The 24,466-nt window shown below is 44.5% G+C and overlaps 1 protein-coding gene across 2 annotated transcripts; it reads right to left on the reverse strand.

Moving 5' to 3' along the window:
- Window positions 1-1,084: 1,084 nt before the first annotated feature.
- On the reverse strand, window positions 1,085-24,457 carry nup93 (nucleoporin 93). Of its 2 annotated transcripts, none has more exons than XM_060061004.1 (22): window positions 24,298-24,457; window positions 23,526-23,708; window positions 22,543-22,660; window positions 13,663-13,725; window positions 11,743-11,871; window positions 10,853-10,927; window positions 9,864-9,956; window positions 9,268-9,407; window positions 8,934-9,066; window positions 8,685-8,842; window positions 8,270-8,435; window positions 7,681-7,774; window positions 6,013-6,204; window positions 5,607-5,733; window positions 5,366-5,438; window positions 4,920-4,964; window positions 4,691-4,807; window positions 4,469-4,587; window positions 3,947-4,064; window positions 3,659-3,742; window positions 3,344-3,472; window positions 1,085-3,158 (listed from the first exon to the last, which is right to left on the reverse strand). In XM_060061004.1, exons 2-22 carry the CDS (start codon window positions 23,702-23,704, stop codon window positions 3,048-3,050), a joined length of 2,463 nt encoding a protein of 820 aa, XP_059916987.1. In that variant the 5' UTR covers window positions 23,705-23,708; window positions 24,298-24,457; the 3' UTR covers window positions 1,085-3,047. The 2 variants fall into 2 exon arrangements, with proteins under 2 accessions (XP_059916987.1, XP_059916986.1); XM_060061003.1 differs by having other exon boundaries at window positions 8,934-9,102; window positions 9,226-9,407.
- Between the last annotated feature and the right edge of the window lie 9 nt (window positions 24,458-24,466).

Raw genomic sequence — 24,466 nt, forward strand, 5'->3', positions numbered from 1 at the left:
CAGGGTTTGGGTTAGGGTGGTGCAATGTGCTGTCATCAGAAACAGGGTTTGGCTTAGGGTTAGGTATGACCTTCATGTAACCAGTAAGAGCCTAAAGCGATTAGTGACTTGACAGACCATGTCCATATTGAATGGCAGACCCTCCCCTACCAAACTTAAGGTACATTTGCACGTTGGAAATAATTAAAATGTACTTCTCCTGAGATTCTTTCTTGGTTTGGCTCAGGGGCCCATTAAATCATAACCTTGCCTGCAACCTTCCCAGCACAACAGTGCAGGTCCCTTAGCCAGCTGTTTAACTGCCATTACAGTTTCACATGGTTGACTTCAATATTTTTTTTATGGTTGTACAGATTGCCAGTCAGAAATATAAAAATTACTTTAGGTTTATCTGTTATCAAACAACTGTGTGTGTTTGGTCAATTTTGAAAGATAGATATTCTCAGACAAAGCAAAGAGAAGTGACCATTCATAACCAGACTGCACCAAAATATGATTCAACTACATAATCTTGCAAAGATTAAAAAAAAAATACAACTGGCTTTGCAACTTGCAGTGCAATAGTTACAATTTTTATATCACAGAAAGGGAAAACGAACACAGAAACACAATATGATATACAAACTCTACTTCTGCTTATTTTTTGCTACAACTGATTGTCATTATACAATAGTCATTGTGTTAATCTCTAGGTAAATCACAACTCACTTTCAATTTTATTCTGAATGACTATGATATGAAGGAAGCATAGCTATATAGGTATATATTTATGTTTTAAAAGGGAAATTAAGTTTGACAAGGAATTCTGAAAAATAAGCATAGTTAGGTGAATGCAATGTATTGCACATGATGTGACATTGTTCAAATATTATTTTGATAATATGGTAATACCCACTTCTGTCTTCAGTGTAATTGTCGTTTTGTTGTGGTTGCTTCATCAGTGCTGTTTGTCTGTCTGAAGCGCTTGCATCTTAAGACCGTTGATTGATTTTCACATACAGACAGCAAGTCAAGAATTACAAGAACATGCAGAGTGAGAGGAAACTTCCTGTATTTAATGAGCAGACTGGAACAATACGAATGATTAACATTTGAATAAATTATTGTTTATTAGAGGTAAAAAATAATAAAGATATACTTGCAATCAACATACAATGAAAGAGTGGGAGAATTAACACTTGACATACCTTGCCATTAAAGCAGAATTCATTTGAATGACACAAGTGCTGTCTCTCACACCAGGGAATTGGGCTCATCAGTGACCAATGGGGCCCTTTTCCATTGGTTGTAGAGCATCGGCTGTACATTCTGCTATGAAACCTCTGTGGGCAAAGACCTTTTTGAAAGGTCATTCACAGAGAGATTTTCTCTCGGTTCATCTTTTGGTTTGTTTCGTCCAGTGGCGTTGGGGCGGCTAATCAACTGCGGTCCTGTGCTGAAGATAAGGGGCGGGTCTTGTAGACATTGGTGTGGTACTACCCTGGTGTTGTGAAGTAGCCGGTAATCAATGTGTCGGTCGTCGGCCTGATTCACAACACCAGCTGCAGCGCACACACCCAACACACATCTCTTCTTCTTGTTCCGCTGGGCCTGCAAGTCAGATGGAAGGACTTGGGCAGATGGGGGCTTCAGGTTCCCACGCATCGCTCTGTGATAAAGCTCCTTTACCAAATGCCAGTGATGATTTATGCCACAGAAAAATAATAATTGTAAGCTGCGTCTGGATTCATAAATGCAAATCTTAAAAGTACCACTAGATTGTCAATAAGTAATGGGCTGGTGAAGAATTAGTTATAGCCGGTTATGTTGTAGCTTGGCCGTTTCCTCTTGCTTTTGTGTACATAGCAACAAGAATAATGATTCTCCTTTCTATACCAGTGACACCAAGTTATACTGTTCCTTCCCAGTCTTTGCATGGATTGCCTAAGAGGTGACTTTGTTAGGATAAAGGACCTTCACATTCCTGTCAACCTATCAAAGACAGACATGGCGACTCAGTTCAATCAGGGACATTCACTTCCTGCATCAGTAAAATCATGCGAATACTGAACCATAAAAGGCTACCAGCAAAGGCATGTCAAACATCCAGATAGTTAAACATGCAGAGCATGTTAGGTGTTCAACGCACAGAAGCGTGCAAATTATTCAGCTCTTCATTTTGCTTCAGTGGTTTCCTGTAGCCGCCACCATCAAGGTCAACACCTTGATTACTTCCATTGAAGTGCAGGCATCAACTACTCACCCACGTAATGTCGGTGAGTAAGCCGAGTGTCCCTACCCAGGCGCCTGTCTCCTGATGAACGTCAAGGGACACCGTCGTTAAGAGACTCAACCCAGAGTTAACATGCCTGACTAGGTACACAATCAAGCTACTTATCGCCCTGCTGTAGAGCCTCTGGCAACCTTCAAAAAGCAATTGTATTGGACAGCAATAGATAAGAAGTATGCGTATAAAATATTAAATAACGGAAGTAAAAAATCAGATTCCTCAAAGTATACTCAGCAGTCGGATCGTGTTAAAAAAAAACTCAGCCTCACAGATGACTTGACAAAAGAAAAATGCAAATACATGTAAAGGCTTTGGTTAAGTAGAACCCCACTAAAACAGGGTGACAGTATATGTTGTAGGCATTTGTAAGCCAGGTTTATCGAGTACGATACCCTGTTAGCGCACATTTCAGAAATGCGTTATCGAAGAAACATTATCGACAGTCTGTTTTGTAAACCTCACATACTTTGCAGAACATTATTGGAAAATGGAAGTGGAAAATTAGTGATTTAAATAAAATATGATAACAAAATGCATCAAGTATAATGAGGAGGGTTGGGGTGATAGAAAATAAGAAAAATTATAAAGATGAAAAGTATATTGAAAAAATAATTATGAAACATAGGCAACTGAAAATGTGTCTTTTTTTTTTTATTTCAAAATCATGAAAAACAAAAATATGGAACAACAAAACAAGAAAATGCAATTCATAGTGTGTGTGTGTGTGTGTGTGTGTCTGTGTGTCTATCTGTGTGTGTCTCTGTATATATATATAGTCTCAGTTCATCAACACTTCCATCTGCACCAATCTGGCATTGGTGTCTCCGGCCATTCTGTACGGGATCATCCCAGCGAAGGTGATCAGGGCTCTGGCCTGGCTGCGCATTTGCTGTAATCACAAAACAAATGAAAAAAAATGTACATGATGGAATAAGTCGCATAAACTACACATGCTTACACAATTTATGTATTTAACACAAATGTGGAATGCAAACAATACACATACATATTGAAACATACAAATGAATTTAGAATTGTTTTTGAGATAACAAACCCCCCCCCCCCCCTCCTCACCATGTCCCTGTCCTCCATGCTCCTCTGGGGTCGGCCTGGGGTGCCCGTCGACGCCCCCTTCAGGCGCTTGTACTGCGTGAACAGGATGTTCATGGTGGCCAGCAGCACCTCGGACAGGTTGTGACGGACCTGGAGATGCCCAGAGCAGACGGGGCCGTTTCAGGGTTGTGCAATGTCCAATTATATTGAAGGTATACAACAAAATGTGATCTCTGCATTTGAGCTTATAACAAGGAGCTTGGAACCAATCCCTAGCAGCCCTAGGAGCATTAACCAGTCCCTAGCAGCCTGAGGCAGAGTCCTGACGGGTCTCACCTCGTCACTGAAGTTCCTGAAGGCGGCGACTCTCTCCTCCACGCTGTCTTGACTGAGTGGGAGGAGCTTCAGATGCTCCATCACCTAACGAAGAACAAATTATGACGGAAGAGTCAAAAGTGAGCGGTAAAGGGAAGTTTTACATTCGCACACTCCCCCCCCCACACACACACACACACACACACACACCCCCACACACACACACACACACACACAAACAAACAAACTGGAGCAGATGCGAGGTGAGTCTCTCCACGCTCGTCGTGGTATGGATGCGGTGCTACTCACGTCGTAGGCCCGGTCGATGTGGCCGGCGTGGTACTCATCGAAGAAGGTCATGAGGTCCAGCAGCAGGTAGAAGGTGCTGTGCACAGACTTCTCGCCGGCCGTGCCCTGTGAGCGGTACCTGGGCCAGAGACAGCCGCGGAGACGCACCCGTGAGCCTTGGGATCTGTTCACGTCCCCCTGTGGCCTGACTAACAGCTAGCTACTGTTGTGGTTTTGTTAATGAAACCGCTACCAAAGTACTCTGAGCTCTAGCAATAGTAGTCTGTTAACAGCAAACATTGTCCAAATTAGATTAATTTAATGACTGTAACCATGAGGGATTGAAATGGTAATAAGGAGTGAATTCATGTAATTTCACCATATGATCCAGAACAAAGAAAATGACCTGCAATACAATAGTGGACTCAATACTTTGCTGTTCTTTTTCCGTTAATGTGCTCTTGTCTTGGCCATTGTTTACCGTAAGTATGTATTTCATTGTGTGTGTGTATGTCCTGCTTGGTCATGGGGGTGTGTGTTCACCTCTCCGCGATGGCCAGGGCTGTGTTCTTTAGCCTCTCCTTGTTGGACTGGGGAGCGCTGACCTGAGCAATCACTGGACTGAGCAACCGGTTCATCAGCCCCAGCACCTTATCTGGGTTCTACAAGGAGAGCCACATCATCATCATCAGCCCCCTCATCATCACAGGCGTACTATAGGTACAGCTGGACGTATGGAGGGGTAAAGACTGCAGGGTCTCCTACCTTGGCCAACTCGTAGAGTTTGACTGCCTCCTCAAACAGGCCCTTGTTCTCTGCTTCCAACGCCACCTTACTGATGATGGCTTTGGTGTCTCCGGCAAACTTGTCTATCACGCCGGGCTGAAGAGGAAAGGGGGGAGGAGGGGGAGGAGGTCAATGTGAAACAGAACAACCCGTGCAAAACATTTCCAAGGAGTAGGAGACAGGGAGCGTGAAATGAGAGTCCTCCTACCTTTCTGCTGCCATCCTTCTCCAGTCTTCCCAGCAGCATGTCAAACTATCCATTAAGGAGAGAGGGAGAGAGTCAACAGTCATAGACACACACTGGATCCCTAAGAATTGATACACAGTATATTTTAGAAATAAATCTGTGAATAATTCTCGATATGATTTATTCATGTTTAAAATGATGTTGACCTTGGGTTGAGAAGTGTTTATTGTCTGTTCCCACTCTTCTCATCTTATCAATGCCAAACGTGTGCTACTAATAATTATCCATGCAGTGACTTTGATATCAACCATTTTATTCAGGCTGTGGCCTTGATATGGCCTATTAAACATTTTGAGATTCTTTCAGAAATAAAATGATTGATGCAGTATGAAAGATAAACTCAGTTAAAACCCTATATTACTGCCATGATGCCCCGCAGTATAGTATGGTGTAGCGTGTGGCTTTACCTCACGGCTCTCAATCACCAGCTCACTGACGCAGCGCATGAACATGTTCTCTCCCTGGCTGTCCTTCTCATTGCTGTGGGGAGGCAGACACAAGGAGCCATCAATGCTTACGGATCACCGTCGTGAACACATATACACCTGCAGAGGAGTTGATGGGTCAGGACAGAGTCCTCGGATAACCTGAAGTATATTAGAAGCACTTTGAAATCAGTGGGTTCTGCGTGTGCGCTGGATCAGTTACCGGAGGAAGTAGAAATACTGCAGGGCCTCCCGTGGGTCTGTGGACTCAAACTTGCGGGTGTAGAGCATGAGCAGGCGGATGAAGTTGATCCGGCGCACCATGGGAGGGTCCCCGGGCTCCTGGCTCACTACGGGGGGGGGCACCACCAAGAAGCAGAGGGGATCATGCACTGTTGTTTACTGGTCATTGAGCATCGCGCCGTTGACTGTAATACAAATTGACTAATGGTGAACTCCTCTTCAGGTAGACGGCATCAATGAGCAGGTAAGGGTTAGGTCTGCAGGTGGACCGCAGACATTGGGGATCGAACCCAGAACCGTAAGGCTGGGAACCAAAGGCCCTAACCAGCGGACCATTGTATTGTGTATTGGTGTATATATAGGGTGAGGGTTTGGGGACCACTCACAGAGTTGGGCGCTCTGGCCTGACGACTTGAGCAGCAGCCGCAGCTCGTACAGCACCAGCGCCACGTGCACGCTGTGGCTGCGCAGGCGCTCCACGCGGAACAGGAAGGCCACGGCCGCCTCGAACTGGGCCGTCAGGAACAGCACCTGGAAGTAGAGGAAGGGCTGCTGGCTGGCCGAGAAGTGGGCCTCCCCTGGTGGAGGAAAGGGAGAGCGGAGCGGAGGTGAGACGCTGAGCCTCCTGGGAACAGGGTTCCTGTTGGAGGCTCCGCCCCTCTCAGCGGGGTGAAGCCGTCCTTCACATGTGCTACGGCATCCTTCTCATGATCGGTCTACAACATGAAGAGAATGGAAGAGAATGGACAAACTACTTCTGCAGACAAACCTCAACCAATTTTGGATTCACCTTTCCAATCTAGAAGTATGGACTTCACGGGAAATATCACCCATAGTATATATTATGGCAATACATTTCACCCTTTTATACTAAGTATAATTAGGTCAGGGTAAGGTCATATAAGTGGCCAACATATAAGTGAATGACTTCTACATTGTGCACACTACCGATAGAGAGCAATGGCTTTTTATTTTTTGCAACATTGCAGGTACTGAGTCATCAAATTGGCTTTTTAATTAAGAAAAACTCTTAATCCCCACTCGCTGGCTGAAAAAGTTCCCTTGCATGCAGGAACATTAAAAAGGGCGAAGCGTGTCCTCCATTTGAAAGCCTTATCTCCATGTTCCAGCTCTTTAGTTTCCAAGAGGAAGAGAGTGAGCATGAGAGAGCTCAAGAGAGAGAGAGCGAGTGAGCGAGGGAGAGAGAGAGAAGGAATGAGAGGGTAAGATGTAGAGGACGAAGGAAAAAATAGATGGCGATAACGCAGAATGACTAGAATATGCAAAGAAAATTATCCTTGTAATGAAGAATGATAAAGGAGACGGAAGGGTAAAGGAAGGAGAGGGGGGCGAGCCGCGATGGGGGCGCGCAAGGAAAAAGGGACACAATTATGGCGACAACAGAGCGAAACAGAAGGTGTCAAAAAACCCTCCGGCCTTTATTCCGTTCACAGCAGGGAATAAATCCCTCTCTCTCATCCCCCGTCCTCTTCACAGCAGCAGACGGGGGACACGGCCGCTGAGGAGCAAGAGAGCAGGAAGAGAAGAGAGGCAAGCTTTACCACCTGCTGAGAGCAGCAGTGCTACAGAGAGAGAGAGCGAGAGCGAGAGAGAGAGAGAGAGAGAGAGAGAAAGAGTGCCCTGTGTGGGCTTATCTATGTGGAGCAGCCGCAGCAGAAGATGTGCGGGCTAGGGAGTGCCCGGGAGAGAAAACAAGTGCTCCTACAAGCTGTCGGAGGGAAAGCTCTGCGAGCACCCTGTGCGTAGGGTCACAACACATCCGCAGAAAGACACATGAAGGCACAAGCATCTGTCCATTTTCTTTCAATCCAAGTCGTCTTTGACTTCATTTTCTGTCAGTTGTCATAATATTCAAATCCCTGAGTTGAGCTATGGACTTTATAGCTCTCAGGCCTCCCTAAATGTTCCCACTGCGTTTCTAAGCTCCAGTGCTGAATAGCAATGATAGCATGGGTAGGTGGAGGTGGAGTATGGCTGGGTGGGAGCGCGACAGTAGGGAGAAGGGGGATGGCTGGGGGGTGGTCTCTCCCTACCGTAGTCCTCCAGCAGCTGTTTCTGCAGCTGGGGCAGGGTCAGTCGGTCCTGCGGTGAGTTGCTGCCGTCGTCGTCGAAACACACCTGGTTCAGCTGTAGGGCACAGCAGAGACACGGCTTCAGAGACCCCTCCCTAGCAGTGGGGCGGCCCCTTGTGGTGAACGCATTTGAAATGGAGTACGCTTGTGTGCTCTTTGCATTCGAGCAAATCCCAGTGGTTGAGTTCCTCAGCAGCGTTAGCATCACGACCTGGTAGCCGACGTGGCGCAACAACACCTCAGCTAATATGCTTCAACATTGGTTACCGCCTTAAACGCTAATCGACCCGTCAACAACAAGTGCATTAGCTACGCTGGAGAACGCACTTCCCCTCACACTAAACACTGTGAATATGGCTGGCTGGGGATTATGGCGCTTCAACTCGTGTTGTCAGTTTTGTGTCGTGTTATAAATGATGTGTTTACGCTAATGTCTTGTCTTCTCTTGTTTCGCTCATCGCCGTGTGCGTAATGAAGTCGTGGTGTCGGAGACCAGCACGTGGTCGAAGGCGTCAGCCGACAGGGACCTTATAGTAAACTAGATCAGCACCTTCAGCCAGAGGTAGTCCTCCGTCTTGTCCGCCACCTCCCCGTGGTTGTCGCTGACGTCGCACTTTCCGATCAGGCAGTAGACGGCCCTCTTGTAGGGGTCGGCGCTGTTCCGCAGGACCCGGCGGTAGTGGAGACGCAGCTTGTTTTCCGATGCCGGGGAGAGCCTGGGGACCAGGGGAGGGAGAGATGGGATAGGTAGGAGGGGAGGGAGGAGAGAGGAACAGATGTAACCGAGACGAGGAGAGTAGCGGGAGGGGACAGAGGGGAAAAAGGGATCAAAAGATGAGGAAGAGAGAAGACGGAAAGGAAAACAATGTCAGAAACAGCCATCATCTCCCGACACCCGACTTTGATTTCTGGGCCATGGCTGCCCAGTGTGGTAGCTATGCCGACGGTAGCACGCCGGGGCTCACCGTCTGTCAGGGCTGTTCATGTACTCCTGGAACCAGGCCTTGAAGTCCCCCAGCTGGTGCTGGGCCCTGTTCACCACCTGCATGGCTGCATTCAGGTCCCCACAGCGCAGGCAGTAGTAGATGACCGCCCACACCGGGTGACCCTCCACCTCCCCGTCCTGCACCCAGAAATCACCCTCCGTCAGAGAGCCCGTCTCACTCACCCCATTCATTTATCACGAGTGTATGGGTGCTGTGAGCGTAGGTCACCTGCATGCCGGGCAGTGGGCCGGGCAGTTTAATGTTGAGGAAGCTGCGGACCAGTTGGTACGTTCCAGGCACCCCGCCCAGCTGGGCCTGGTGGAGGTTCCCGAACACCGTCACCATGGTGTAGTTCTTGTAGCTGCAGCGGGGAAGGAGACACAGAGGCATGAGAAGACTAAACACTGAAAAAGGACCATCCAAGGCACACACACACACACACACACACACACACACACACACACACACACACACACACACACACACACACACACACACACACACACACACACACACACACACACACACACACACACACACACACACACACACACACACACACCAGTTCTCCAGGAAGCTGAGAGCCTGGCGCACAAAGGCCATCTGCATGTCCACCGCCGTGCGGCTCTTCAGGGTGTCTTTAGCCGGCACCAGCAGCACGTCAGTCATCTGCTTCACCATCAGCCACATGTCTGACACGTTCTGGGGGGGGGGGGGAGGGGGGGGTGACAGCACAGGGAGACAGTGACAAACTGGACTGAACTCTGAAGCAATTATGCGAGCCGCCCATCCACCCTTTTTGCTATAATAGGGGGCGCAACACTGCAACCAAATTGGTTGTAAATTATTAATATGCTGAATGTAGGGCTTGTATATTTGGTTGTCACATCCCAATGACCGCCGCCGCCACTTTGTGGTCCTTTGCGCCCAATCTCCCCTTTCCGACTGCTATTCTTTCATGGCACTATTATCCTGTTACGCGCGGGTTAGGTTTAGATTGGATTTGAGTTCCCCCAACATGATCTTACTCCGTCTTCATGTCCACCGCTCTGTCCCCTGCGGCGGCTGGAACACCTGAATGTCCCTTTGCGTTCCTAAAGCGTTATCTATGGATCTGTCCATTCATAGGGAGAGAGGCGTGCGGCCGGCGGCTCCCACCTTGTCGTCGATGCTCTCCACCACAGAGGCACACAGGTCCCCCAGGTTGGGCTGGATGTGGCCGTTGACGATCTTCTCGTTGAAGATGTAGATCTGAACGGAGAGAGGAGGGTGAGCAGGAGGAGGAGGCGGCGACCAGTTTAAACCAAACGAGGCCATATCGTGCCCACCCGCGGCTCCGGGCGCGGGGGGGGGGCGGTGGCAGCTGCTTGCACGGCTAGGGCTGCCGGGCGAAACGCTTGATGATGAAGAACAAGACAAAGAGGACGAAGACGTTGAGGAGGTCATTGAAGAAGACGACAAACACCAGGAGCACGACGCCGCAGGCGATGTGGCGGCACATGGTCAGAGGGGCGGCTACGGGGGGAGGCGGATCGGGGACGGACAGAAAGGGGACAGGCAGAGAGACACTGGGGGCACGACAACGAGAGTCTGAGGCTACAATAGGGGGACAGAGATCAAACACACATACAGCGAGGGAGGGTAAAGTTACAGTGGAGGAGATGCAGAGCTTTGGCTAATCTTTATACAATGCTGGGGAAATTACCCAGAGTGCCTAGCTCTCACTCCAATCAATCAATACGTTTGATCCGTTGCCGTCTCGCAGGCTGTGACCTATTTTTTTATATGGAATGTAACATGTGATTTATAAGGCTTCATAGAAGAAAGGTTAAATTGACACATTTTTCTCATAACGGACTATTCTATTTGCATTTTAAAAATATATAGGATGACATCCAGTAACTACAGTAGCTAAATACCTAAATATATACTCTGACCTCATATAAATCATGCCATATTGATAAAATGAAGATTGTTGACCGTAATGTGATGATATTAGTGTTTTTTAGCAGAAACTATTTAATGAACCCATTTATGTTTTTGGGTGGTGGGGGTGATTTGCATCAAAATTCCTTTCAACCACAAGCAGGAGGCCAAAATATATTTATAATAATTAAAGCGTGAGGTATAACAAGTAGGGAACCCACCTGTCGTCCATAGGCCACTTCCACACTGTCCAAGGCACTCCTTCCTGGGACCCCGACTTCACTCACAAAACTAGGCTGCAAGACATACAAACACAACATGTCAAGGGATAGGCCTATACACAAGGGGATTTCGATCCCCAATTAAATGGTTTCCCAATGCTCTGGGAAAAATTATACAATACAATCGCCAACACACTACCACAAACTACCAACACCAAAAAACAACAGAAAAGATTGGGGTTTGGTAAGGAGACATAGATTAGTAGCATTACTTAGAGTATTAAAGCTGTACATCAAAACAAGTCTGTTTTGGGCATTTGGCAAGAGATACCAGAGTGAAAATTTGAAAGTGTCTGAATAATTTATCATAGAACCACATTTCATTTCAGATCCATGGCCATCTGCACATCAGATTAAGAATTATAATGAGAAGTGAACACATTGTATAAATAATGAATTGGACCAGTTGGGTTGCTCTTGTAAAACAGATTTTAAATCTCAAATGTGTTCAACCTGGATGAAACATTATTTTACCTCAATGAAATCCGTATGAAAATTCATGTTTGAAAACAAAGTGCAACAGTTCAAGAATATTAACCCCCAATTATAGCATTGCTTGACCAACACAAGCACCTATATTTATTAAATGGATATTCCTGGGCATTAAAAAGGTGTCCACGTCTGATGTTTTCCCTTTCGGGTTTCAGACTAAGCACCTGGCAGCAAGCACATTAACCACAAATAAAAACTTTGAAAGGCTTTCTGATGTATGAAAGGTCCCATTGAAATAAAGTATATTAATACAAAAAAATACATAGAGATCTAATAGAGGGTAGTCAATGTGAATTGACTACCAATGTGAATTGGTGGGTGCATTTGGCACGGCGTACCTCCACATCCTGACTGAAGTCCAGGGCGTCCTCTCCGGCCCCCAGCAGGGTGCGCAGCACCTGCTGCTTCACCTGCTCCCACTGGACCAGCATGGACTCCCGGTGGTACTCCTCCGCCAGCAGAAAGGTCTGAGAGGGCAGAGGGCCGTCGGGAGAGGCCGGGGGACATGCATGGATGGGATGGTGAGATGGAAGAGTAGAAAGAATGGGGAGGGAGGGAGACCGAGGGAGGGAGAGAGGGGGGGGAGAAAACATGTATAAGAAGGGATATTCAGCAGGAAAATAACATTTGTTGTCGAGGAGTCGAGACCTCAAATGGTTTCAGAGCCGAGGCGACTGGGGAGACGAGGGAGACGCAGCGTGTCGGCAGCACGCTGACACCGTTGCCGGCAGCACGCTGACACCGTTGCCGGCAGCACGCTGACACCGTTGCCGGCAGCACGCTGACACCGTTGCCGGCAGCACGCTGACACCGTTGCCGGCAGCACGCTGACACCGTTGCCGGCAGCACGCTGACACCGTTGCCGGCAGCACGCTGACACCGTTGCCGGCAGGTGTGAGTTCATATCTTCAGGTGGGTCCTGATTAAGCGCAGGCTATTTCCAGATCCTCTCAGCCGACCTACGGCGCGCTCATGTATGGTTAAATGGCACGGCAACATGATACCCACATGCCAACGCTAACCAGGTGTACAGCGACTTCCCGGGGGACGCCTCCCAACCCATGGGCCGAGCCAAGTCTATTCCGGCTCTCCTCAGAGAGTTGGGAGATAATGGGAACATCAGCTAATTAAGCGGTGCCACTCTGGAGGTCAGGAGGAAACAGAAGACTACTGCAGAACGAGGAGGCGAGGTTCTGCGAATACAGATGAGAGCCAGTACTTGTTCATTCCTATTTGACCTATACCCGCAGTGGGGAGGCAATAGAAGAGGATGATTGACCTAAAATAAATTTTTCAAAATAATATATCAAACATGTCTGTGTGCATCAATAAAAGTTTAAATGTTGTGTTTGATATATAATAGCCATCAACATGTTCTTCACTGATTTGCGTTTAACTAGAAGAACTAGGAATCATATGTTAATGGCCATGTTGGATGCTTGGCTGACGCACCACTAAATCTGAATTTCTTTCTAAACTCATTTGAGGATTAGTTGGTATTGTGATTTACCAAGACCAAGTCAAATTAATTCAGAAAATAATATGTAATAATGTAATAATATGATTGATGGTTTGGATTGACATCAATTCATCATTCATATTTCACCAAAAATGTCATTGCAAATATTTGACAGTCTCAAATATTAGTCTCTTTACAGCCAACCTTCAGAGAGTTGATGCCTTGGCCTCAGGGCTAATCATTTAAAGAAACAATGGAATGTGAAACATGTTTATATAAATCCTTTTGCACTGCATATGAGCCTCTATACTACTAACCTATCTCCCACACCAGGGTACCAGCTATTCTCTGTCATAGACAGCGGCCAAGAGCGAGGGAAAGAGAGAAAGAGAATGAAAATGCAGGCTAATTAAACTCAGCTCCTCTGAGCGCTTCACATCAGGGGAGAAACCATTTCACAACGATCCCCTCAAGGCGAGTGTGTTGTAGAAGAAGGCAAGATGAAAATCGTGCCCATCGGTAACAGACACGGTTTAGCAAAACCTGGCTATTTATTAGAAGGGTTCTACATTGCAGTTGACCTCGTAACTTGAGGTTAGTCATGAATTCGGTTGCGTTAATAGCATGTTTAGCGTACCCAACATGTCTATTTAATTGCATCTTTCAATAAACCTTGTCCAGCCACTTCACTATGCTACAGCTATTCTGCTGGTCATGGTACTTAAGACTCGAGGTTGCGTGGTGATGGTGATTCTGATGGAGCAGGATGTAGGATATGATGGGTGTAACAGACACTGACCCTGCGTCGGGACTCCTCGATGGCTGAGAGGAGGGCGTTGTCCCTCTCGTTTTTCAGGAAGCCCTAATGAGACAAACAGGATGCATAGAGGGAGAGATAAAGGAGAGAGAGATGGGGAGACAATAAGATGACGTTAACAACTGACTGTAAACAACAATCAAGACATTTTAGACAGGCGGATGTGCAACTCTCTCCGCTGCTCCTATGAAGCAGGTCCTTCACCACCTCAAACTACAGTCAGGACAACAAGAGCCTTCCCATTAATACCCCTCGTTCACACACATCTGCAGGCGTACGGCTTGTGTCCCCATATTTCATGGTCTATTATTCCTTGTGTTTATATATATATATAAAATATAATGAATTTTTAGCTCGGAGGGGGTGGTAAGAAGAAAGTTAGAAAAGCTTTCGGATGAGTGCTGTCTTAGATGGCCTCTCCTCCACCTCTCTTTTCCTCCGTTCCTCCCAGCTCGTCATGTAATTATGTCCCACATACTACAGTGAAAGCATTAGCTACTTATCCTACTCACCATCAGTGCTTTCGAGTGCATAAGTGGGAGATATGATTTAACTGCACTGTTCAGAGGGAAGGGCGGTGAATTGGGATGGGGGGGGTAAGGCGGCCATCTTGAGAAAACCGCAAAATGGTGGCGATTTGTTTTTCATGTCGTCTCTGTTCTGCATGGCTGCATTCTGTCATGCTCAGGTGTTTCTGGATAATCCCATAAGGATGCATGCTTTTTGATTTTAAAAGATACCAAAAAAAACGAACCCTACATTTCTTAAAACTACAATAATATGGATACGACCAACGTGGTTGTGAGTCATAAAAGGACCCATAAAAAATGTATTTAAAAAAGATAGATATAATGAATATGGAGGGCGAAACAAATGTGTTATCAAGTCTTGCTTTAAATGATTGAAATTACATTTGCAGGATTTGAGCACGAAATAGACAGATAGGTTTCCGAAAGGTGTCACGCAGATTCGGCAGCAGTCAATCTAAAATAACACCAGAACAACAAAAAAGGTAAGACCTTCCATCAAGTTGAAAGATTGAGGAAACACGTTGGAGCCTTTCATGCGTTTAAAAACAGAAAATAGGACCACAGGAAGTACATATTAAACCAGAGAGGGCTTGTTACACACAGGCTAGACTGCCATGGCCATACACCATCATCCATCTCAGATAAAAGATTGGCGATTAAAAATGTTTTGCCCGTCACGTAGAGAACAGCGGCTTAGGTCAAGCCAATATGATCTCATTATCCCTTAGGACGGTGATCCATTTTCTGAGCTGCCTTCCCCTTCCTTGTATCCCCATTGTGCCATCCTGGTGTTACAGATCGCATCTACAGCGTGAGACCCTACCGCCTGGTTCACGGGCCCCCCCAACCCCCCCCCATCTTTCCATTAGCTGTCAGTCAGGGACAACTGGGCCCCAGGCCCGGCCCACCCTGCCTGCTTCTCCCTGCCTGGTGCGCAGTGGTCAGAGGCCCCAGGCCCGGCCCACCCTGCCTGCTTCTCCCTGCCTGGTGCGCAGTGGTCAGAGGCCCCAGGCCCGGCCCACCCTGAACGTCCAGACGCCAAGGAAGCAGGGCAGAGGGTGATCAGGTACAAAGAAATGCTTTTTTATTTTTTTCTTCAACGCACCATGTTATGTGAACCATCATCTGTTTAATAGCCAGTTAGATAGTTTGTTAACAGCCAGCTTTGGAATATCACACTCATAATGTGTTATTGATTGATAGATCAATTTAAGAAGGGCTTAAATAATTTAATGGGAGAAATTGCATTTCTCCCTCCCAGGTATCGCTTTGTCACGTTTAGAACAGCTGTGCGGTAACCGAGACCTGTGCTTGTCGGTTTTCCGGGCATCGCCATTTCCTTTCCTGGCCACTTATTGAGGCTGTGCTACTGTTCAACTCACAACTGAGCATACATGAGCATAACATATTTCCCCAGTCAAGCACACCCGAAGCTGGAGAGAGAGAGAGAGATAGCGGACCTAACATCTATATGTTGAAGGAATGTTATTTGTTTTTAATTTCAGGTTCATATTTCTTTCATTGTGCCATATTAATTACACTGAAAACACAGACTTTCCTCCTGACGGTCACCCTTCCCCTCCTCCCCGAGGCTGACAAAAGCTCTATATTTAACTGCCCTAACCAAAGGCGACGGGGCGTCCATTTTGACTGGAGAGCTGCATCAGAACAGGGTATATAAATAAGAGTGTAAAGCCAAGTGGATTAGCACGATTTGGGCTTAAGAAAAGGCACAGACGCTACTGTAAACTACACCGAGTTGGAAGGCACTAGCCATGCGTTTAGAACATACGGTTGGAGTTTGGTGTTCAGTTATGGCCGGGCTCACTTCCATTTTGTTTTTTTGTGTTAATAATCGTCCACAGTAGTTGTAAAAGGGAGGAATTCAGGACAATAATTCAAAAGCTTTCTTACAGTACAAAATCTGTTGAAACACTTGTCTGGTCAGACAAGGCTTCAAACCCTTACTCCACTATTGTGTACTTTACTAAAAAGAAATCCTTTCTTCTGCCAAAAACCTGCTGGGCAAGCAGCCCAGAAGCTTCTGAGGATTAAGCAAACAAGGCAGCAGAAGAATCCACCAAAGAATAAACTAGAGGAAAATAAAAGGCCATAAAGCAAAACATGAAAATGAAGACAATTCATGTCAGCAGTGATGGGGGAGAAATCAAGAATAGGTGTGTTACGTCCCAATATTCCTTGATGTCCAAAATCCGTGAAAAACCGAAGACACACTCCCTACAATTGATTATCGCTACTTTGGATGATAGTGTTGTTCCACATTCATTCACATGTGCACATGTTCAAGACATGCTGCGCACACAATAATGCTTGACATAGCCACACACGGTCATCTTTATATCATGTATGCCTTGTGCAGCTCCCACTTGTTCACTCTCGGTTATGAGTCGCATTGTCTCACGGGGAACACAAAAATATATGGTGCCTTGTTATAAAATAAAGCTATATATACTGTCTGCACAGTGAACCAAGAAATACAGTGCGTCTTGTTATAAAATAAAGCTATATAGGGGGCCACATCATTAAATACATCTGCATTGTTCCTTATCATAAAATACATTTATATAACGTTCCAATACATATAAAATAAAAAATAAATATATATATATATATATATATATATATATATATATATATATATATATATATATATATATATATATATAAGGCCATTGATCATAAGATCAATCTATATTTATAGTGCTTCATCGTAAAATAAGGCTACATTTATAGTGCCTCATCATAAAATAAATCAGTAAGTCGTATTATAAAATCAATCTTTGTATAGAGCCTTATGAGGCAACTCTATATATAGTGGCTCAACATAAAAACTAAATCGATACATAATATCTCATCATAAAATAAAGCTATTTACTATAACGCATCATAAAATTAATCGAAATATAGCGCCTTGCCAAAGAAGATGGCATGTGGCATGGGATTAAATCAAGAATATAGCCTTTTATTTTGCAGACTCATGATACAAAATGTAATATCAGGAGTAAAGAGTTAATAAATATATATAAATGAACGAAGACATGTGCAGCAATTGCCATTTTTACGGAGGAAAAAATTACCGTCCTCTTCATCATACTTATGTTGATTGTAATATAAGTGTTTTATATTTTAATCATACTTACCCTATATATATATATAATAGGGTAAGGATGCATATACGATGGTCATTTGTCCTCATATGACATGACACAATGAACCTGTCAGCACTAGTGTGTATTGTGTGCGTGTGTGTGTGTGTGTGTGTGTGTGTGTGTGTGTGTGTGTGTGTAGAATGTGCGTGTGTATGTGTGTGTAAGAGAGAACCCCACCCTTAACTCCTCCACTTCCTCTAAGCATGCACATATCATAATCACGATCATCATTCATCAATTACAGCTGTGAATAGACTTTTATATTGTCTTCATCAAGTAGGAATTACTTTCATCCTCGCCGTTTGCCTTTGTGACAGAAACAATATATAAACTAAGAGACGACATACAATATCTCCATATCCGTATGGGATACTCACGCATGATGAATGCCATGGCTCCCAGGCACGGAGGAAAATGAAAGAAACCAGGATTTAGCAAAAAATTGTGAGAGGAAAAAAAGTCAAAGAAGTGCACTCCTGTATGCAGGCCCTTGACAGCCCGGGAGATCTGCATTGCACTCGCTGTTCCTCTGGCACTCTGGCTGTGACAGGACCAGAGAAGGGCCCGCCATTCTGGGGCGTGTTCCCTATGCTCCAAAGAGCCAGCATGGACGTCCATTCGGAGTCTTAAAAAAATAAATAAAAAAAGAAGAAGCAGGAAAAAGAAGGCCACTGACTTTTGGTCTGAGCCCGAGAGTGGAGTACCAGTGCCACATCAAGACTCAGTGGAGGTGGTTTTTATCGTCGGAGGGCTGTACCAACTCGCCGCTCAGAGACAGGGGGAGCCGTGAGAATGATACTATGGATTGGTATAGATTTGCCGATCATACCATGAGCCGGCACCCCCCCTCCCTCCATCCCTCCCTCCCTCCTAGCTGCTCTCTCTCCATCTCTTCCTCCCTCCTTCCCAACACTTCTGACACCCGTCCGTCCCTCTCAGTCTAACTCATTTGCTTTTGTTTTTTTAGCTGTCTATGCATCGTTTCCTTTATTTCTTCCCTCCCTCTCCCTACATCCTTCTCTTCCCTCCCTCCCTTAGCGCAATGCAATTACAGTAATGGACCCCCCCCCCCCCCCCCCCCACCCGCCCCGCCTCCACCACCACCCACTCCCCCGTTGATGGCTTCCGACATCCTGTCTTAAAAGGAGGCTAATCATGCTCTTAAGGGTCATGTTTAGTTAATGAAGGGATGGGGGATATGGGTGGGGGGATGAACATGCACATGCATACAGAAGCTTCATGTGTTTAGGTTTCCCATCGCAGATCGCACATGTACTAGCTTGTGAATGCAGAACTGGTGCGAAAGTGGTGATGAAAGTACATGATTAATCCTCACACACAGACACGCACCTCTCTTAACAGACACATAAGGGACCAACATACTAGACACAATCATCAAATGTGGCTCCACGCACACACGTTTTCCTCTTACACATACAACCACACACACACACACACACACACACACACACACACACACACACACACACAGCCAAGCAGTGTCAATAGTGAGTCTATCTTAGCAGATGCTCTGTGCTTATCGAACTGTATCCACTTAACGCATAACATCACTGGAGAAGGGAAGGATGCAATAGACAGGAAGAGAGGCAGATGGAAAGGCAGAATATGAAAGGACTGAAAGCCAAAGACAGAGAGAGAGAGAGAGACAAAGAGAGCAATGTGAGAGAGCGAGAGGGAGAGTTGGCCAGTGTGAAATGAGCAGAAAGCTAGAGATGAAACACAGAGAGGAGACTTGCAGAAAAAATGAGTGTTAAGGTTTGCTTTGTGGAGGGGCGCCATTTTCTTTATTTTCTTATGCCGACGACACATTTCCATTTTAATACCATCCAGTTTAAGGCCTTTCAGTATCCATTTTCTCTATCCATCTGGCCACCTCTTGAAATAACTGCCATGTTTCTGGCATTGGTCTCCATACAGCCAATTTGATGACAGAGAAAAAGTACAAACCCACAACCATTATCGGCCACATGAACACACAACCTCTAGTTATTAATCTGACACATTGTTTTCTTTTGTGGTCATAACCACTAATCTGGTGTCAGCAAAACCCAATCTGATAGGCAAAGATGTCTTTGGTAATGGATATCTATGCAAAACTCTCCGATTATGTTATTCGAGCTGTTTAGAGATAGGCCAATATCATCATCATATGCATGATAATCCCAAAAAAAATCTGTTAATTTCCAACTGAAACTATAGCTGTAGTGTCCCAGAAAGCCAGGGAAATGAATGGGCAAGACATTTTACTGTGCGGATATTTTCTGGCACAAGCACCGTGCTAGCCAACTAGCCTTGTGCTCATATAAAGAGACACATAATTCAATAAGGTTACAAATGACTTGGCTGAATGTGGTTAGATTCTTTAATTGAATATATGCTCATCTAAAAAAAGAAACCCATTCAAGTTGCTTCTACAATAACCTAGAAAGGGATAACCTAAAACTTTAAAAAGTTTCTCCTGACCAACCAGCAGCTTCCAACACTTGGAGAGCCAACTGTAATCCTTCCAATAAAACGGTCCCAGAAACCGTCTGTAGCAAATGTGTTATCTGTTACTCAGCACTCCTACTAGTGTGTGACCCACTTAATAATGCTTATCACAGGACAAAATGCTGTAGAACAAGGACACCGGGCCTGGGAAGTTCTCAAGTGAACTCAAGTGAAACTCAGGACAATTTAAGATGGAATTAAGTAACGGTGCATCCAACTTAAGGGGGCTGGGTCTGAGGCTTGTGACAGATGACTTCTAGTTGGCCTAGCCAAGCTAGCTAGGTGTTAGCCTGGTGGAGAGCTAGGCCAATACATATTATGAAGGATGTTCAAGTCTCAATAAAGGTAGAACTATTACAGTTGTGATAGTGGATTCATTTTTGTACCCACACTAGAACTACCATGATGTAATTTTCCTTACAAAATATATATAATATAATAAAAAGCAGATGGAGGAATTAGACACAAACGCTTCCATGCCTATGCGCTAGTCAAACTGGTAACCTAAATACACCATGCCCCTGGCCGCTGCGCTCCAGAAACCGACCTGCTTTCCTCAAGCAGGACCCAAGTGTCTCTGGTTCTATCTAGGTTATATGTGAACCATGACAGTTCAGCCATATAGACATATAGAGAAGCATACGCTCCCCTAATGCATGTGGCTCATACTCGTGTAGCCATTGTCAAAAATAAATAGTTTCCCTTTGACTTTAAAGATGAACATAATCAAATATAAGGTATATAGAAATATCTAGGATAAAAGAGTTGCTTCAAGGGTAGATATTCCCATTTACATTTGAATGAGTCTTCCTGAATATGCTGTGTTCCCCACTTACTGTTCTTTATTAACAGGGTTTCCTTTAAAGGGAGAGAGTATGGTAGAGAGACACGGAGAAGACTGGACTGAATTCAACCACTCTCAGCCACACACCTACTCCACAAAATAGGAACATTTAAATTGGGTTTTCAGACAAATTCCAATTTTCATGACTGGATTTCATATAAACCAATAAAAACACGCGAGAGGACGCGTTTTCTTTAATGGTTGAGAGAATTGGTTGCACCACCCTGCTGCCAGAGCCTAAGTGCTCTTCCAGTCAGTCACTCAATTCATCCCACCCACCCTGGCAAACATCAGCCTGACTAATACCAACACAAAGCTCCTAAAACAGAAACCAGAGCCAGCATGACACAGCCGACTGTGCACGAGAGAAATTAAGAAAAGGGAGAGATAATGAAAACAATGGCCCAATGGATGTAAAGAGAGGAGCAGGATTGGGGGAAGCAAGGAAAGTCAATCAAAGGTAACAATGGAGACGAAATCGGGCTAAAAATGCAAAGGCCGAGACGGAAATGCAAAAAGAGAAGAGGAAAAAACGACACAAGACTGAGAGGAAGATCCAGACATCTGGAGGTTGACTGTGCAAAGAAACATTATACAGGAATGCTACACACGATAAGGAAAGGATGGATAGAGAAGAATGATAACGCACAGAGTGAGAGTGTGAGAGATTATAATAAGAGGAAGGAACAACAGAGAAACCACCATGGGCCAATAAGGGGAGAAATTTGATGCCTAGACAGTGCCAATGAACTGAAAAACCAGTTAACCGCCAGGTTGCCTTGAGTGAGGCACTCAGTAACACCAGGTCTCTACGTTACCCAGAACCACTGTGTGAGAGCCTGTAAGATTAGTTGCAAATCCATTTCCTTACTGTACATATTGATTAAATGTGGTATCTATATATATATATATATATATATATATAAGAGACAGAGGGCGTGATGGAGAGATAGAAGTGCTGTGTCATGACACCCTGGTAACAATTGTAAATAATACACAATCTTTGTAAGATATAAACTAAATAAATAACTGCAAGACATATCTTATAAAGCAATCTTCCATCACAGGGCAATCCATATGGCTTGACAAAGACCAATGGGATAATCCACAAAAGGACAATAAAACAGACGGATAGAAACAGCCAATGTGTAATACATCCAGCATGAGATTGACACAAAACAATAAACTATTGCTTGATTTCAACTATATCAATGACCCAATAATATAAATTAATCTTATGAGCCATCGGTAAAATTTTAGAGCTATAAATGGAGAGTAATTTGTTAGAAATGGCAAAGTCAACGTCAGCTTTATGTGAGTGAAATGCTTTGTGAGAATTTTGTAATGAGAGCATTTCGATTTTAGACAGTTTGCGTCTCATTTCCGATCAATCAGGACTTCTCATCCCTGATTGGTAAGGGGAAACTATCTTGCCTGTCAAGAAGAGGGAGGGCGTCGTTTTTTGGGTTGTTTATTTTCAAAGTATTGCTCGCTTCCGCTCTTTCTCTGTACAACCCTCAAATCTAAACGTGAGCAGCTATGAAATCATTCTGATAAAGACATTCTTATTTAACAGCATTCAACAGAATTCAACAGGGGCACAATTTTAAGATTGTGGACATTTGTCTTCTGTGGAAGACCATTACCTAAGCACAGCCTTACATCAAGCTTCTAGTAGATATCAGTCAATATAAAAAACCCATTCATCCCCTCATTTGGCAACTCAAGAAGGGAATTTATTTTACTCCTGCAGTACGACTGGCACCACAGAAAATCACATGAATATTGATAAGCTCTCTTGTTTCACCTGTATGTCAGTGTCTTTGACCGGCTCCAAGGGCTCAAAGCTAGTGGCAGCACTCAGACTCTCCAACCTCTGAGAGATGTGGAAGATGTCTAGTCCTCTGGAGCCCAGGAGGATGGACCTGAAGAAAGGGAAAAGATACACGGGACTAAATTAACAGTCCTTTTGTTTCCATTAATATGGAAAAGGAAAACAAGGTCGCTCAAGACTTAGAATTTAAGACTAATAAACAATCTAATATGTTGTTTGGAAGAAAATCAAAGACAAGTTCAAAGCAAGAATAATAAACTAAGTTAAATTAATAGCTAAGGAAAATTATTACCTTTACTTGCTAATCTATGCTGTATACAGTGTATATATTCAGAGCAAAATTCATATTTCTACAGGCATAACCACATGCCAAGGGAGACAAGAGAAAAGTAATGAAGTCGACAAAAAAAGCTTGGAAACATAAGTATATGGTGACTGTACTATACAGAATATAAAATACAACTAATCAAATTGTAGTTGTCCTATTTGGATTGTTTTTGCCTTAGATATATACAGTATTTTAGGCTAGTAGTGGATTTGTTGTGTTGCTTTGACTTTGACTGCCTTTGCAGTTGCACAGAGCTGCCTATGCTCCACACCGGACAGGGGAGCTTGTTAGTCAGGACGGAATGAGAAAGCAGAAATGGAATGGGCAAGGATTAATATTCATGATAAGAGAACCTATTGGCTACAACTCATGTGAGGGAAATAAAAGCAAACCTATATTTCTTGCTGTTTTAGTCAACAGTGTATATTTAGGAATGTGGTTCTTGACTAGGACTAATTCTGCTAGCCAGCAAGTACACAGAAGGTGTTCAAATTAAACCCCTTCGCTTATTTTTGTTAAAAAAAATATATATATATATTATGATTTCGGTCCCCCGTGAATATATTTTGCAAACTGAGCACTATGGTACTGAAACAGAAAAGCTGTCTGTACAACTGGTCATCCTTACGCTTTGACATCTGCAGCATCCTGAGAGGTGCGGGTCAACGTGCGGGACCTGAGCCTCTCCCCAGCCTGCTGAATCTCCTGCAGGTTCCTCTCCACATGAGGAAGCTCCGACACCGCTTCTGTCTCGGCGGCTAACTGCTCTGCCTGCTGTAGCAGCTCTCCAAAACCCTCGGTGTCCATAGCTCTAGAGAAGATAAAAAATCAAAATGGTGAGGGTGAAAAAGGGCGAAGAGAATACTTTGCACAACAGCTCCATTTCACTAACGACAAAGTAGAGTTGAAGGGAAGGTTTATTTACTTTATATATAATAAAGCCTTAATAAACTTAAAGCTAGCATTGTACATAAAACATGTTAATAACAACAAGTGGTATTGTGTTGAACCATATATAGAATAATATAAATATATCGCTAAGAAGATGAGACTTTTCATGTTTACATGTTCATTTCGACTGACAAGAGCGCACATGTGACAGTGAGGTTACATAGCATTAGCCCATGGCGTCCTGATCGTCTACATAAGCGACAGACTGTGGCCTATCACGCAATTTAGACGGAGCAAAACATAACATTATAAAATAAAGGGGTTTGGGGAAACTTCGCTAATCATTTATAATACTAGCATTTCTAGCTTTGCTTCGTTAGCATGCGTTGTTAGCTTAACACAATCACTGATACATTGGTTAAGGTTAGCTAGTTTGAAAATTGCTCAGGAAATAGTAATGGGATGTTGATGTATCTCCACTATAAGCTGCAGACAATTAAACAACTAACCTGCTATCTAGCCAGGATTTAATATATTCCTTTTCTCCTCAGAAGATAGCTTGAAACTTGATATTATTATGGTAAATCGTGTATGGTCTCTCGGACAAAACCCGGCATTTCTAAGAATGCCGCTGATTGGACGAGGCCTTTTCTTCGTTTCTAATGTATTTCGTTGTTA

This window comes from Gadus macrocephalus, chromosome 9 (assembly GCF_031168955.1).
Source record: "Gadus macrocephalus chromosome 9, ASM3116895v1".
Classification (NCBI taxonomy): Eukaryota; Metazoa; Chordata; class Actinopteri; order Gadiformes; family Gadidae; genus Gadus; species Gadus macrocephalus.

Excerpts from the sequence above, each read along its gene's own strand:
- nup93 (XM_060061003.1), bottom strand. The coding sequence starts at position 23,704 with ATGGACACCGAGGGTTTTGGAGAGCTGCTACAGCAGGCAGAGCAGTTA. Across the intron at positions 10,928-11,742 it reads ACTTCAGTCAGGATGTGGAG|CCTAGTTTTGTGAGTGAAGT; the intron begins GTACGCCGTGCC and ends TATGTCTTGCAG. Across the intron at positions 5,734-6,012 it reads AGGCCAGAGCGCCCAACTCT|TGAGCCAGGAGCCCGGGGAC; the intron begins GTGAGTGGTCCC and ends CCCCCCCCGTAG.